This window comes from Perca fluviatilis, chromosome 17 (assembly GCF_010015445.1).
Source record: "Perca fluviatilis chromosome 17, GENO_Pfluv_1.0, whole genome shotgun sequence".
NCBI classification, from domain to species: Eukaryota; Metazoa; Chordata; class Actinopteri; order Perciformes; family Percidae; genus Perca; species Perca fluviatilis.
Window position 1 is genome coordinate 22,645,207 of NC_053128.1, and position 15,755 is coordinate 22,660,961.

General features: G+C 37.4%; 1 protein-coding gene across 2 annotated transcripts in view; it reads right to left on the reverse strand.

The window, feature by feature from the left end:
* Nucleotides 1–1,006: 1,006 nt before the first annotated feature.
* Nucleotides 1,007–15,755, reverse strand: part of LOC120545613 (potassium/sodium hyperpolarization-activated cyclic nucleotide-gated channel 1) — a 117,277-nt gene continuing 102,528 nt past the window's right edge. Inside the window, exons 7-8 of one of the 2 annotated variants that reach the window (XM_039780125.1) lie at nt 9,461–9,625; nt 1,007–2,380 (exon numbers count right to left, since the gene is read on the reverse strand). In XM_039780125.1, the coding sequence (XP_039636059.1) occupies nt 1,293–2,380; nt 9,461–9,625 (1,253 nt within the window). In that variant the 3' untranslated portion in view covers nt 1,007–1,292. The remainder of the gene's footprint in view (nt 2,381–9,460; nt 9,626–15,755) is intronic. The other variant, XM_039780126.1, reaches the window with a different exon arrangement.

A 15,755-nucleotide genomic window follows, 5' to 3' on the forward strand; every position in this document is an offset into this window, starting at 1 on the left:
GTTTATCTCTTATGAAATGTGTATTTTGTCACTAAACCTTTTTCGCGTATAGCTGATATCCAGGTTCCTGATAGAAGTAAGACATTGTTATGATAGAGAATGCACCACACAGTATCTGTAAATACTAGATCTACAAAACTATTTACAGCACACATATAGGTAATCTTAATGTCACAGTCTATTGCATAATGGTGATAATCTTTAGTTTATAAATATTATAAATATACACAGAATTTTTAAGCAACATAACGTAACATCTCAGCCTTCTGAAATTAGAAATAGAAAATAATAGCATCCATCCATATCTTTCTCCACACTCCATTCCCCTTGAAAATAAACAAAGAAAGCAGCATTTCTATTATCTATTCCCTTTGGACCCATAACACTGTCACGGTTTGTATGTGAGCCACTGTGGGGATATAGTGCCTCAGCATACTGTATTTTTGTTGCTGAGAGCAACATAACACTTACTTACAGTATTTGCGTTGGTTTCTGAGATGAGGGTTCAAGAAACTGGTATTCTGGTAGATTCATTACATGAGTGTGTGCTTTTGGAGATTATTTGTCAGAGTTGATTGCATGTATTATTCCACAGTGGTGCCTAAAGCTGCTTAATATGAGAAGATAATTTTTCTCTTCCTCAATGGTAAAAAAAATAAATAAAATGAAAAGAAAAAGTCATCAGAATCCACAATGCATTCCACTTTAAAAAAAACAGAAAGCAAAAATAAAATAAAATAAAAACTTCATACATTGTATATAATTCTTTATATTTCTCAGAAAGGAAGACTCATGTTTATACTACAGCTTTTAAATTGCCATTGCCAAATATTCTAGTTGGATTTTACACACACACACACACACACACACACACGGTCACATGCACGCACACACATTCTCACACACACCCACACATACAGCAGTACATATACGTGTGTATATATATATATATATATATATATATATATATATATATATATATATATATATATATATATATATATATATATATATATATATATATATATACACACACACACACATACACATGGCGTAAAAGAAAAGAGATGTATCTGTATAATATACATTCTTAAGTTTAGGGAAACAATGTGTCTAAAATATAATACAAGGGCTTGTATGTACAGGATTTCTATGAGGTTATTTTAGAAGAAAATTGGAGAGAAACAAAAATGCTGAAGTTCCTCATCTTTATCTCTTTTGTTGCATCTCCACTTTCAAAAATGAATCGAAACATATTGAAGTTTAAAAAATGAAAAGGGACAAAAATGGGATCATAAATTTGATGCAAACCGCATTTTGTCTTGCTCGGTCTCTGTACTGCTCAGGACAGAATCTCTCCTAGATCCGGGGGATTCCCTGTGCTGGGTTGAGGAGGATGATGATGCTGCTGCTGCCGCCGCCGCCGCTGCCGAGCGCACCGGGGGCAAGGCTCCTGACGACATCTGCCGGAATAAATTGACACGCTGGGGCACTGTGGTGCGGATGCCGCTCTGCAGATTCATTCCCTGGATCGCTGCCGCCGTCGGTGGCACAATGGAGGCCAGAGAGTCTCCTGAAGCTGGGTGCACTCTGGGCCCCAGAGGTGTGTCATGTGGCAGTGATGGTTGGGAGGCCGATAAATGTCTGACATCTCGTCCCAAGCTGCCCGACTGCAGAGCCTGTGTGCTCTTGTGGATGTCTCCCCGCTGAGGTGAAGGGACCTGCTGTTGCTGAGGTGACGGTTGCTGCTGCTGCTGCAGTGCTGCAGAGGCTGCAGCTGCAGTCGATGCTGCGGGCTGCTGGGCGAGCTGCTGCTGTGTGGATAGAGGTGGTTGAGCCATGGGCTGCTGGATAAGTGACAGCTGGGAGGCTGTGCGCGAGCTGTACTGAAAGCTCCGGCTAGCCAGAGGGGTCTGCACGGGTGGACTACACATTGCAGCCGTGAAGGAGAAGGGCGACATGATCGCTCCTTGCTGCTGGAGTGGGGTCTGTGGGTTGATTGAGGATGAATTCAGGCTGCCATGGGAAAGACTGGGAGCAGGGTAAACCCCGTGCGCTGCAGCAGCAGCGGATGGCAGCATGCGGGCAGCAGAGGCATTGGCAATAGCTGAAGCACTGTAGGTCAGGGGAACAGAGGACTGCTGGAGCTGATTGGTGCCGAAGGCAGTGGGGAAGGGAGGTTGGCCTGGTGAGTTAATGATGGAGTTTCCTGACATTGGTGTTGAGTTCATCCCGGTAACTGACTGCTTGCGGTCCACCATCATCACCATCTCCCTGTCCTGACGGATAATCTGCTTCAATATCTCGTTCTCCTGCGTGTTGAAAACGCCGGCGTTCAGATCCTTCTGGAACTTCTGCAGCAGCAAGGAGTTCTTCTTCCCTGTTGGGGTGCAGTCAGGAGAGGTGAGCACGTACAGCAATGGCAAACTTTGGTTGCCCTTAACCACAGGAAAAGGGCAGGATTTATGACAGTAATAATAAAGATGCAGCTTGTATGTTTTAGTTGGAAAAAACTTTTTTTGTCACCACATCTTCAATAGAGGAGCTTCAGCCTCTTAATTCCACTAAATGTATACTGTATATTCACTCCACTAATTTCAACTCTTTCAATCTTACAGGCTGCATCTTTTCACGTCCACTAAGGTTCGTCATATTGAATATAAATAGTGAAGGACATTGAATGGTAATGACTATGGGAAATATACAGTTTGAGAGGAGGACATATAAGGAGACAAAAATTACTGGAAGTGTGACGTGATAGCGTAGACAGTGAAGGTGCTGCTGTGGACGATGAAACACAAGAATACTACTGATGAGTTGTACCCACACATCACGTTACGGGACAGTTTTTGTCGAAGGAAAGACAAAAAGTCTAAACTCTAAGAATATTTAAAGCCACGTTCTATTTAACAACTCTGTTCATCACAAGCACAATTAGAATAAGCTTTTTCAACAACAAAAAAGTATAAACAAGGTGACAATAAAAACAGGCAAAGAAAGCAACAAAGATCTATTCCTAACACACTACCACAGTGGGTACAGGTTGTGAATATAATTATACATTAAATATGGAAAACTAAACTTTACTCATCTTACCACAGAGTGCTTTTATCTTTATCATTAAAATGTGCATGGAATTGTCTAAAGATGTATATTTATTTTCATGAATAAAATGTTTTGTTTTCTTATACTTTAGTGTGAATTTTGTCTGCAAAATGTAATTATTATAATAAATTTTTTCCTTAAAACAAATGTAAACGTAAACAAATTGGTTTTTAAAAGTGCTTTATTTCTGCCCTATAAAGGGCATTTTGAGCCCAGAGGCCTGGACATCTTTCCCAGCTTGTTACTAGTCATGGTCCATGACAATAAAAGCTTGACAGATGGTTTCTTAAAACAACAACCACTTTTGTGGCTTTGGGAGTTTGGTAGCAAAACTGTGGTAAAATGCTAAGTAGTACTAAAAGCATGAAAGATGTCTTGAAACTGGTCTTTTGTAGAAAGAATTGCCACATTTGACAATAATAATGAAAATATAGATTTTAATCTATTAACTTCTTTACTTTGAATGAACTGTGTCCAAATCCATTTAGAGCATGTGTTTCCTGTAATTACTGTTGACCTTGTGTATCGACAGGCTGTGAAGCGCTATTTGTCGGTAAAGAAGACAGAGTTGACTTTTAGTGTGCTGAAGGCTTTAGCCACAGTCAATCAATCATTAAGCCACGTCCTCGAGGGCAGAAGATTTCTGCACCGAGTTTACAGTTGAGTAGCATTTTCGGGAAGGCTTTGTCCTCTCAAGGCTGCCAACAAGCCATGCATTCAGCTTTAAGGTAGGATTGATGTTATGTTTGGCAGCCATTTTGACTGCAACAGACACTACAGAGTTGGGGTTGCGAGCTAAAACTAGCACCACGTACTGACTATGAGACTACGGTTAACTTACAAGGCTGCTTTGATTGCATTTTTAAAGATGACAGGGTTAACTGTAGGTTGGAAGGACAACACATATGTATTATTCCTCCAACTAGAACCTGTGAGGATCTGAATGTTTGCTGGTAGATAGAAGCAGGGGTACTGTTAGGATTTCAGGGCAACAGGCATCAGTGCTGCCCTTCTGGCCCCTCTTTATTTCTCTTATTCTTTAATCTGTCTGACATTTTATCATCCTCTTTCTCTTCTCTTTCAGTTAAGGGTGTGCAAAAGATAGACACTTGTCAAACAATATAACAGACTTTTAGAGCTATATTTACACTTACATTTGAGTTATTTTAAGAAGCAATTTATTCACATCTTCTCCTAGAAAGCTCCTAGAAATGTATCTAAATGCCTGTGAAATGTTTGCATGGCAGAATTGGTCTATACATACATGGAAATATTTGACTGTTACCTAAACTGCATCACTGTAAAGAGTCCCTCTATGAAATATATAAACACAAACTTACTTTAACACCCGATTTTGATTTGTACCACAATACACACCTTGTTCGTTAAATAGTTTTTTACAGTGCACATCTCTACAGAATGAACTCATAATAAACAGACACTTCAAACTCCGACTTGTATATTTTCTGCTCAAAATATCCTGGACTGCTTTTCCAATGAATGCCAGTAGTCATTTCTGCACATGTCTGCAAAATGCATTTGACCTGTTTCATAAACTGACTTTGGAACATAAAAAAAAATAGTATCCCTTAAAATTAAAATAAAAAAAACAGACAGACAAACAAACATTAACAAAATGTAAACACAACTAATGGGTAAAGAAATGTTTTGTTTTTTTTTTTACATAGAAAATTTTGAATTGAAATAGAAAACTGATCAGCTATGGGTCAAATCACCAGTTGAAAATAATACAATTACAGTATTGTAAGTAATTTGTCTTTCCTGGCACTAGAACCAGTGAAATTAGTTAAATATACAACTTTACCAATCAATATGATTAAAAAAAGATTCATAAGTAATTAACCCATATCTGACATCAAAAACATAATTTTTGTAAAACAGTCTAAAAGCCAACCAACACACCCAACAAAAACAAGCAGAACACAAACATCATAATGTTCACAAACGTCATATAAATAATGAAGGCTGGATTTGTTAAAAAATAAAATACACACATTTTGAGATGCTTTACAGAGACACATTTTTCATTCTGACTCACAATGCAATTTGATGTATAATTTCACCAATAATTTGCAATAAAGTGTTTCTTTTCTTTTATGAGTCACTGCAGGAAATGTTTTTTTTTCAGTTTCTTCTTGTTGAGTGTTAATGTAAGAACTTATTTGAGAGAGGATAGCTGGTGCAAAATGTGTAAGAAAAGGATTCGTAATAGATTAAATAAACTTTTGCCCTCCACATGTAGTCAACTTGACAACTTTGATTAGTGTCAGAAAAGCTTAAATCTTTCCCCAAATTGTTTACACAAAAGACTTCAGACAATCAGAAACAAACTTTTTTTTTTCTATTGGTGAAAGCATGAATAAATAATGAAATGGGATTTCTGCATGTAACAAAAAGTGTATGTGGCATTGCATTAGTAAAGTTTTTACTAATAAGCAGACAGGTTTTGTTTGTGAATACACTTTGAACAAAGAGTTCAAAGATTAAATACAAATGTCACACCAATAGAGCTGAGCATGTGTTCATAGCCCACTTAATTATTCTGTGAAAATCTCTTACAAAATAAACATGGCATGTGACACTGAATGAGATATATTTTGTTTCTTTGATTGTCTTAGTTGTTGACATTTTGAATGTGTCCATCAAAACATCTGCAGGACTGGTGTGGGTGACTGAGTTATGTGTCACTGATGCAGGAATTAAACAGTTGATGTAACCTCCAGCAAAAGGGCAAACTCTTGGAGGATGAATTTGAGACCGGATCCATTTAGCAAGCCTTTATAGGTCAATTTGTCCCTGTTCGAATATTGGAATTGGAATAAAGTGTTTACCTGATGCCTACTCGTCGGCCAGGACACTCTTGAAAACGAGATGTGCTCGTCTCAAGACGGACTCCTGGTCAAATAATTTTTAGATAGATAAAAGATAATGTCAAATGTGCAACACGTTATTGGTTTCAAAGCATGGTTACTTTTCTTCTTTCCTTTTTAGAGCAAGACAAGCATGTAACCAAATGCAGTTCATATATAGAAAAACCATAGCCCGATCATGACAAATTGTTTTTTTTTTTTTTTTTTTTTTTTTTTTTTTTTTTTTTTTTTTTTTTTTTTTTTTTTTTTTTTTTTTTTTTTTTTTTTTTTTTTTTTTTTTTTTTTTTTTTTTTTTTTTTTTTTTTTTTTTTTTTTTTATTTTTTTTTTTTTTTTTTTTTTTTTTTTTTTTTTTTTTTATCTTTAGTAGGTCCAGATCAGCCCTTAAAAATAAATTAATTTTTTTTTTTTTTTTTTTTTTTTTTAGATTGTTTTTTTTTTTTTTTTATTATTTTTTAAAAAAAACCTACATCACTTTTTCTTAAAAAAAAAAAATTTAAATTTAATTTTTATGTTTTAAATTATATAAAATAAATTATAAAAAAAAAAAAAAAAAAAAAAAAAAAATAATATATTAACAAACAAACCCCCATTTTTTTTTATTAAATAACCATAAAAAGCAATATAAAAAAAAGGGATAGGGGGCGGAGAGGAGACAGAGTTTTGAGCAGCCTGGAGCAGCTTTTTGTGACTGTTTTCAATGAGGGTGAAGCGTTTCGCTCGCTACTTTTGCGTGGCTGAGCGCCTCACATTTTTACAGGTGCGCCCTGAACACCTCGAGTTTAAAAAACTTCAACTCAGAGCAGAAAAGCACCCAATGATCTTTTATAATCTTCTCATTGTGTAATCAGATGAATTGAGAGACGGTTGTTTGCGGTGGTTGCCTAGCAACAACAAAATTGTTAAAGAAATTGTAGGCTTCTATAAAAAAAAAAAAAATAAAGCAGTGTGGTGCGCCTCGCATTTTGCAATCTGCAAAAAATGCTTTGTCTGATCGGGGCCTTAGTGTTCAGTTATATTGCAAAGAAGTAGGAGGACATTCGTATAGCACAGGGGAAAGTGTGGGTGACGAAAACACAAAGCTAGAGAGATGGAGGTTTGTGTCTCGTATTAAACATCAGTATCAGTATTGTCATTTTAAAAATTTGAACAAGACCAAATTTTTACCCTAAACTAAGTAGTTTAATTTATCTTAACCATACATTAATGGTATTGTAAGATAAACACTGATGATGAACATTTTGCAGATTTGTCTAATGTTAACTTTTGCAGAAATGGTTAGTATGAATTTTGGTGTAAACATTTTGCAGATGTTTTGTCAAATATCTTGTTATAATCCAGTCATCCAGCCACCATTATGTCCCCCCCCCCCCAAAAAAAAAATAGTTTATATATGAACGTAATTCTGAGGAGAAAAGGTTGTCTCAACAGTGACACACATCTGTTGTTGAATTCTGATTGGCTCCAAAACTATTGTCCATTGCTTGTTGCTGACTTGCCTGACACTACAGTATTTCAATGTTGAGTCAACACTCGGGTTGCAAAGAAATTCAATACTGACGTGCCTGTGTCAGGCAAAATAATACACAAATACAAAGCCATGACAAAGAAAAAAAAACAACAGATAGAAAAGTAGATACAGACTGCAAGCTTTAACCACTGATATGAGACAACATTGGCACACTGTCACTAAGCAAATTCAACTTTAGCTTTGTGTTTATGTGATACTGTTTTCTGGTTAATATAATAGGGAAACAAATCACCAAACATGATTGGCCTCTAGTGTTGTCGGCAGGCTTAAAAGTTAGTTTGTTTGATCATTAATGATGATGAGCTGCTACGCGTAGCAGCCATAAAACAATAGTAATATAACCCATAAATCATTTCAATAGTGGTTTATTTAACAAATTCCATTCCTTCCGGTATAAGAAAAAATCATAAGCTGTAAAATTCATTTTAGATTTTTCTATTTCAGTGTTGCAAAGGAGGCGTTCTATAAAACATGAACATTTTAATTTTATTCACCACCAGTAACCTGTCGCCTTAATAGCAAATATTAATTTACTTGTAGAGCCTCCACCTTAAAAATTAAGTTTGTGTTTGCTACATGTAGTCACAGGTGGAAATACACTAGTCAAACTTCATAACGTACTCGTATATAGTCGCTGAGCTACAAAGAAAACAAGAATGTGCTAGAATAATTGAACGTGTGCTATTCACAACTGTCCATCGATACAATGTGTTGTTAATCTGTACCTTACTTACTACTTTAAAGTTTTGACAAACTAAATTTTTTAATAAACGGGTTGGGTAAGACGATGATACCAGATCTTGAGAAACGTACGGCAGTATCTGTGATCAACACATGATGAAAATAATCCTCATTAAACACTTAAAGTACACTCACTAAATGCTTCTTATTGCTTGAATGAGACACTGAAATGTACTGAATTATTATTGTTAAGTTATTAATATATTAAAAGTAATAAAAGGAGAAAATTTCATAAAGATACATATTTCTAATGAAGCAAAGCATTAGCGAAGACAAAGACAAACTACTACTTCCGTCAGTTAAAAAATTATCCCTTTAGACAACTTTAATTTAATTTATCAATGTCTCAGTTCCAATCAATGTATTAGAGCAGACTGAACCCATTTGAATAAGGAGTGGGAGAATGTGCAACATAAGGGTCAATGCAACCAATTATTGCCCTGTTTGTATCCCATACATGTGCCCCTTTATTTCACTGTAACAAATGTGTCTGAACCATTATCACTTATTCTACTATAATCTGTCTGGCCAAGTTCTTCTAAAAATCAGACATTGAACATAAGGAAGCATTGTTGATGAGGAGCTGAATGAAACTATACAGGGTCCCGCCTGTTGGCTGGACCGGAGAGTTAGTGTCTGAAACAACTCCCTGATGTCACCTGGCCCTGCTCTTTGTTTCGTTTCACAGGGTCTGGTTGATTTTGAGAATTCTAATATGGGGTGGGGTGCTGCTCATACCCAGGAGTGCAGATGAGTGGAAACAGGGCCAGACACATGCATGTGAGGTTAGCTTCCATCCACTCGCTGACATCCAGTGGGGGGGTCAACTCCAAACCAACCAGGGGGCGACCTGACTCCCTCCCGGACAGCGACATGCACTGTCTTCCAGTTAATCCAACCACAAAACGCTACTTTGGTTCTTTAGAAGGATTAATTCTGGTTACAACAAATTTTCTTTAGTGTTATTTAAGACAAGAAAGAGACGGAAGTGTAAAAAAAAAAAAAAAGAAGGGAAAAAAAAGAGAAAAAAAACAAGATAGCATACAGGTCATGCAGCACAAGATGGCAGACACAATGCTTTTATGAAGAAAGACGGCAAACAAATCCTGATAAAGACAAGACAACAAGGCACGATGACAGGCAAAAGATTCGACCAATCAGACAGGTCAGGAATTAGATGTAGACAGGTCTTACCAATGCGGTCCAATCGGTCAATGGCGACCGTTTCGAAAGCGCGTCGCATCATGGGGTACTCTTCTAGCACCTCATTGAAATGATCAACAGAGAGGGAGAAGAGTCGACAGTAGGTGTCTGCACGCACGCTCGCAGTTCGTCTGCCCTTGGTGAGCAGACAGATCTCTGTATGGCAGGAACACAGAGACACAAAGGAGGAAGACAAAGAGTGAGAGCACGAAAAAATTTGACACGTGAAGAAACAGTAACAAAAGTGGACATTGCAGAGGGACATTAAGGAAATCATCCCATTAATTGCAATACAGATTACCATACAGATGAACCTCGAGTACAAAAGAAGCAGAAGCTAATGTGAATGTAAATAAAATGAGAAGCCGCGGTGCTGTCACTTGCATTATACTAAGATAATTCATCATCATGCACAGAGCTAATGATCCCATAATATGATACAGTAGTCCAGTTTAAAAAAAAGCTGTCAGGCATCACTGCATCAATGTACTGCATCAGTTCTCCAATGTAATGGATAACTAAACAGGGGTATGGTTACGTAGCATTCCTGTTCAGCCGCTGTAGTTTCTTACAAGAAGAGATGTGAAGAGAACACATTTGCTTTGTTATCTTTAGAACAATCCAATTAAAACACTTGACCGTGCAGCTCCCCTCACATCAGATAATAACATAGTATAAAGATCTTGTTTCCTGTGTGTGTATACGTAGCTACATTTACCTCTAAAATTAAATGTAAAAGCACTATACACACTCACTTACTGAGATTACAAAAGACAGATTGTCCTAAAAGACAATATATGCCTGTAATACACACACATATGAATGGGACAATAATCAATATGCTTAGAAATCTGAGTAAAGTAAATGTAGCAATCCAGCAATGTAACAAATACATTACCATTACAAGTAACTCCTGCATTTAAAATCACACTTAAATAAAAGAACATGAGTATTAACAGCAAAATAAAGTACCGAAAGTAAAAGTACTTCAGGAAAATGTCATGCATCAATGTGTAAGCAGCATTTTACTGTTGTAACTAGTTGAGCTGAAGCAAGTTTTAAGTACTTTATATTCAGTTAGGTAGTTAAGCCCAGTTCTGCTACACACATTTGTATACATATATTCTTTTTCTCATTTGTGAAATTTTGTAAAATATTAGATCTTAGAATTTGACCTCATAAATGAAACCACCTGAGAAGTTTAGAGTAAGAATCTCTCTTGGCTGAACTGCGGAGTTCACAATTCAAAAAGGTTGGAACCACTGATTTCATTTTCATACTTATTATCATGATCAAATTTGTTATGTACAATCGTAATCTGCAAAGTATCTAGCGATTATAATGTCCGGATAAATGTTGTGGAGTAAGAGGTAAACGTAGAATAGAATGGAAATATGAATAAGTATCTCAAAGTTGTACTTAAGTATAGTGCTTGAGTAAATGTACTTAGTTACTGTCCAACACTGCTTTTTATTATCAATACACCACACACAGGACTGGGCAGTGGTCTTTTCAGGTTGGCCCTTGTTATAACTATGCTACAGCAGATCATAAACAATCATATCTCTGACTGAAAATGTTACTTTGGATGAAATCCTGGCATTCAAATTGCAATACAGAAATTGGTCATTTTTTCTTAGCAGCATGCTTATTATTGCTAATACTTATTCTAGTGCTAAAATCTTTTGAGGAGCAATTAGATGATTGCAAACAGAACTCATGTTGAGTGAAAAAGGTCATGCTGTTGATTCAGCCTAAAATAATTGGACCAAAAATGTTAATGACCAAAATAGAAAATAGAATCCAATTTCTACAATACAATGATTAGACAAGATGATTTCATACAACATGTGTTTGGGAAACCTAATCTCAGAATTGCTGCTGGACTATTTGCTGCCTGTAAAAGATGTGCAAACCAATATGATTTTCCTCACCTGAGCATCTTATGTAGCTAGCAGTAAATAAATGAATATGTGTGCCACTGTAGATATGTGATGGTAACACCTGACATTCACAGCGTCTAATTTAGGGTTTTAGTGAATCAGTGACACAAGGCACAACTAAGTTCACTATCTATCTGCCCCCCATTCCTTCAGCGTACATTTGTTTCTTCTCTTTATAAGCTTGTAAAACAGTACCCGTCTTTTAAGTTTCTTCCCTTGGCTTCTGTTCAGTGCTGTTCAACCACCAACAGCACTCAACCTCCACCCACATTTGCACTTCTGTCCAATCTACAGCAAAAATCCCATCTTCATTAAATCGTTAAATGTTAACTTGTCGTGATGACTTTGCTACACCATGAGCTGTCACGAAAATAGAGCACAGAGTGCACAAGATGTGAGAGCAACACTCAAGCTGTGGGTGTGAATAAGGTGTTAGTGCTGTCATAATGAAAAAGCTCCCTTTAATTGGTACCTCTGTTAACACAGGAAGAAAGACAGAGAAAAAACTACAGAGAGAAAGAAAGAAAAACCTGCTTGTTACATGTAGTTTCACAAAGGGTGGAGAAACAGAGGCAGACACAAAGACAGATTGTGAGTGGTCGATCAACAAGTCTGCTTGATGCCGTGTGGGTACATCCAGAAGTAAATGTGTTACATGACAGTGGAATATAAGGTGATAATTTGTGGGCTTTACATGTGCTGGTAAGCAGAGCGTGGCTAGATGTTTCCCACTGCTTTTAGTCTTTATGCTAAACTAAACGAACCGTCTTGTAGTTCTAGCTTCATATCACACACAGACAAGAGAGTGGCATCAATCTTCTCATCGACCTCTTAACAACAAAGTGGATAAGCATATTTCCCAAAATGTCAGTTCTTTGAAAAGTTTAATTTGGAGAACTTTTAGCAAGGCACGCAAGATTGTTTTTGCCAAGGCGACCCAACCTACCAGTATGAGTCTTTAATAAAGCAACAAGGATGAGAACTCTTGCCCGCAACCCAGATTAGACTAGCAGGAATCGGACTACAGGCATACGTGGTGGTAGCCAAAGATTTTGCCCTTCATTTATGTTCCGCTTATATTCAAAAACATCAGTGAGGCGGACACTTTGCTCCACCTAGCTCTGTTGGATTCAGGTAGCCATATCACCACATAACTGAATTTTACCAGCAGTAGAATAATAGAGCGACAGTGAGAGACAAAACTTAGTTTTTTTCTCCTATTCCTCTGTTGGAATAGCACTTTCAAACTGCACTAATTCATTCTGTCATCTGTCAGCTTCATTCTGTCTAAACTGAACTCCAGTTGTGAGTGATTGTTGTGTGAAAAGATGAAATTTGAGCTGACAGGAACGTTTTTATTTTTAGATTGTGTTTAGGTCCACTGTTTTAACACTATATACATTCATCATACTGTACATCAAAATGTTCAGCTACTGTATTCTCCTACTTTCTCTCAAAATATGAATATCCATGTGTGGCTTACTTATGATTCTCTACTCAAGTAGTCAAGTAGTTACTCTTACTCAACTTTTTTGATGACTACTTTTACTTAATCCATGTTAAAAGTACTAATAAATTAACAGCATTAAAGCATGTGTGGAATGGACATATTTTGCTCTGTGTGTGTGTGTGTGTGTGTGTGTGTGTGTGTGTGTGTGTGTGTGTGTGTGTGTGTGTGTGTGTGTGTGTGTGTGTGTATGGCAAGGCCCTGTTATCACTTCACATTATGCAGTTTTACACGTGTCTGTTGCCTAGCTACAAAGCATCACAGTTGACCCCATGAGCATTTGTGGTAATGTGCCATCCCTTCATGTGCCACAGAGATACTCTCATGGTAACCAGCTCCCCTTCCCCTTATCTTTACATGGTTGTGAGTGAGGAGAGCGAGAGTCCCATATGACTAAGACATTCAAGCCCAATAGGGATTTTCATGTCTTTCACTGTCCTAGCAGTACACTCTATCAGTCCCTTAGCCTCAGAGTGACTTCACTACAGAGCTGTGTGGTACCAATATGTAATCTTATTCACGGAGGCCCAGGAGTGATTACTAGGATACCTTTTTAGCATGCAGGCATGGCATTGACCGTGGTTGGAGGTGCTTTGTGACCTACTGTCCTCATAGATGTCCTGCTCATGACTATGCTAATAGTTTCTTGTGGCTGGGCTCGGTTTTGTTTCTTGTTGCTTGTCTCCCTCTGAGTCTGTTGGCCTGGTTGTAAGGGGAGTGTGAATCATCTGAGAAAAGGGGGGAAAGTGAGGTGCCTGGTATGTACAGCCAGCTGCTCCCAACACAGGGCTCATCTACTAATGCCATACAAACGGGTAAGAATACCAGCTGGGCAGAAGGCAACAGCAGGTGGCCGGGCACAGACAAAACACAGCAAAATGAACAATGTGCCCGTTATTATTTGGACAGATACAACACTGGATTTTAATTAAAAAACTAAATGGTACTCTACTCTATGTTCTCTGTATGTTTTTTTCCTTTTCATTGGACTGATTTTAGATGCTGATGTTTCACTGTAAACTCTCCTTCAGCTTCCTGCACTACTTATTGCACTTACAGTATAAACTCCTTTGTATTCTTCTAAATCAATCTGTACCCAGCTGTTATTTGTGAATCTCTGCACTGAGTGAGAGCACACCACACAGCAAACGCATCAAAATTAGAGTTATGAGATGAGAGTTGTTGTGGTACAAAATAACCTTCAAAATGTTTTAGACAAAGATTGAAAAAAATAATCCAAAAATCCCTAAAAAGCTGCCTCAACACATTTCCTGGATTTATAAATTTGGTCTCCAGAGGTCAATTTTCAGGGGTTTGTTGAGACTCGTGGTAGTTAACAGTCTAGCACTTTATCGCCAGTAGGAAGCCTAGTAATCTGGTAACAAACTGTTGGTAACTGATAATTTGTTGATTTCTAAGTTGAATTGTGAAATATTCATTATTTCCAGCTTCTAAAATGTGAGGATTTGCTGCTTTTCTTAGGGTTATATGAGGTAAACTAGAGTAAATTGAAGGGGGAGCGGGGCGGGGGGGTTGTGCTGTTGCTCAGACAAAACAATTTGTCTTGCCAACAAGTGTTGGCATGGGTGTTCTTCACTGGGTTCTGACATTTACGGTACTAAAGGTTAATCAATTAACTGAGAAAATGAGAGATTAATTGATAATACAAATCATTTTTAGCTTCAGCTCTATTCCAGTCCTTACAAGAGAAATTTTGCTGATTTAAGATCCAGCTCTGTGTCATGGCAGTGTGGGCAGTGTGTGCAGATGACCGGTGTTTCCCTCCGTGGCCTCAGCACATTATCATTATCACAACATTATCATTTATTTGTAGTCGTGAAAGTCCAATATTCACTCTCTTTTAGCTCAATTTTTGGTCTCTACCAACTCCTGAAGGAAATATCTGTCTGTTTAGCTAAATGCTCCACTATGTTCACCAGCTGGAAACGGCAGCCTGCTGCAGCCAAAAGCGATGCTATCAGAGCGGTGAGAGTGAACCAAACATAAAGTTTAGGATTCGTCACTAAGGGTGACCCCTTTTCACATGAAATTGTCATTTGATACACATTTAGTATGAAAATATTGTACTGTACTGTTTGTGCTGTCAAAAGCCTTAATTAGAATTTATCTGATAATATGTGAGCATCTAACTATCAAAATATAGCATTGCCCACCACTGTTCAGTCTACTCTAAGCCACCAATATTTCTTATATTCTCTACTGGAAACAATAGCCAGTTAAACTGTTGCAATTTATTTTCTTTTTGTCTGAAATTGTTTGATAGATGCACTAACACTCACTGCCACTACGATCCATTTGTCAGAGCCTTATTGGCCGAAGGTTTTTATTCTGACATTTTAGCTTAGTTTTTTGAACAAGATCTACTTGTTCTGTGCCACAATGAATCTTTAGCAGAATATCTCTTGAGCTGCAGCCCCAGAGGATTAATTGTTTGAACAGCACTGCAACTGCCACATATCTTACCATATGACATGTCCACTCTATGCAGAATTTAAAACGCACCCCAATCCCATATTTAAAGCAAGTTATACACTTAGTGACATGACAGCAGTACTGTGGTTTGAACAAGCAGGAAAAAGAAACAAATTTCTTTTTTTTTGATTCACTGCCTTCCCTACTCGCCTGTGAGACATGAACTGCATGCAGCAAGACACACCAAAGCGAAGGTATTCTTAGACTTCTCAGCATCCTTTCATAGGGATGAAATATTCAATAACCTTTAAAATAGGAAACTTTGCTTTGCTTTCACATTGACGAAATCCGCAGGCAGACATTGTCGTGTCTGAGTAAACAACGTGCAATGAAATTACATTTG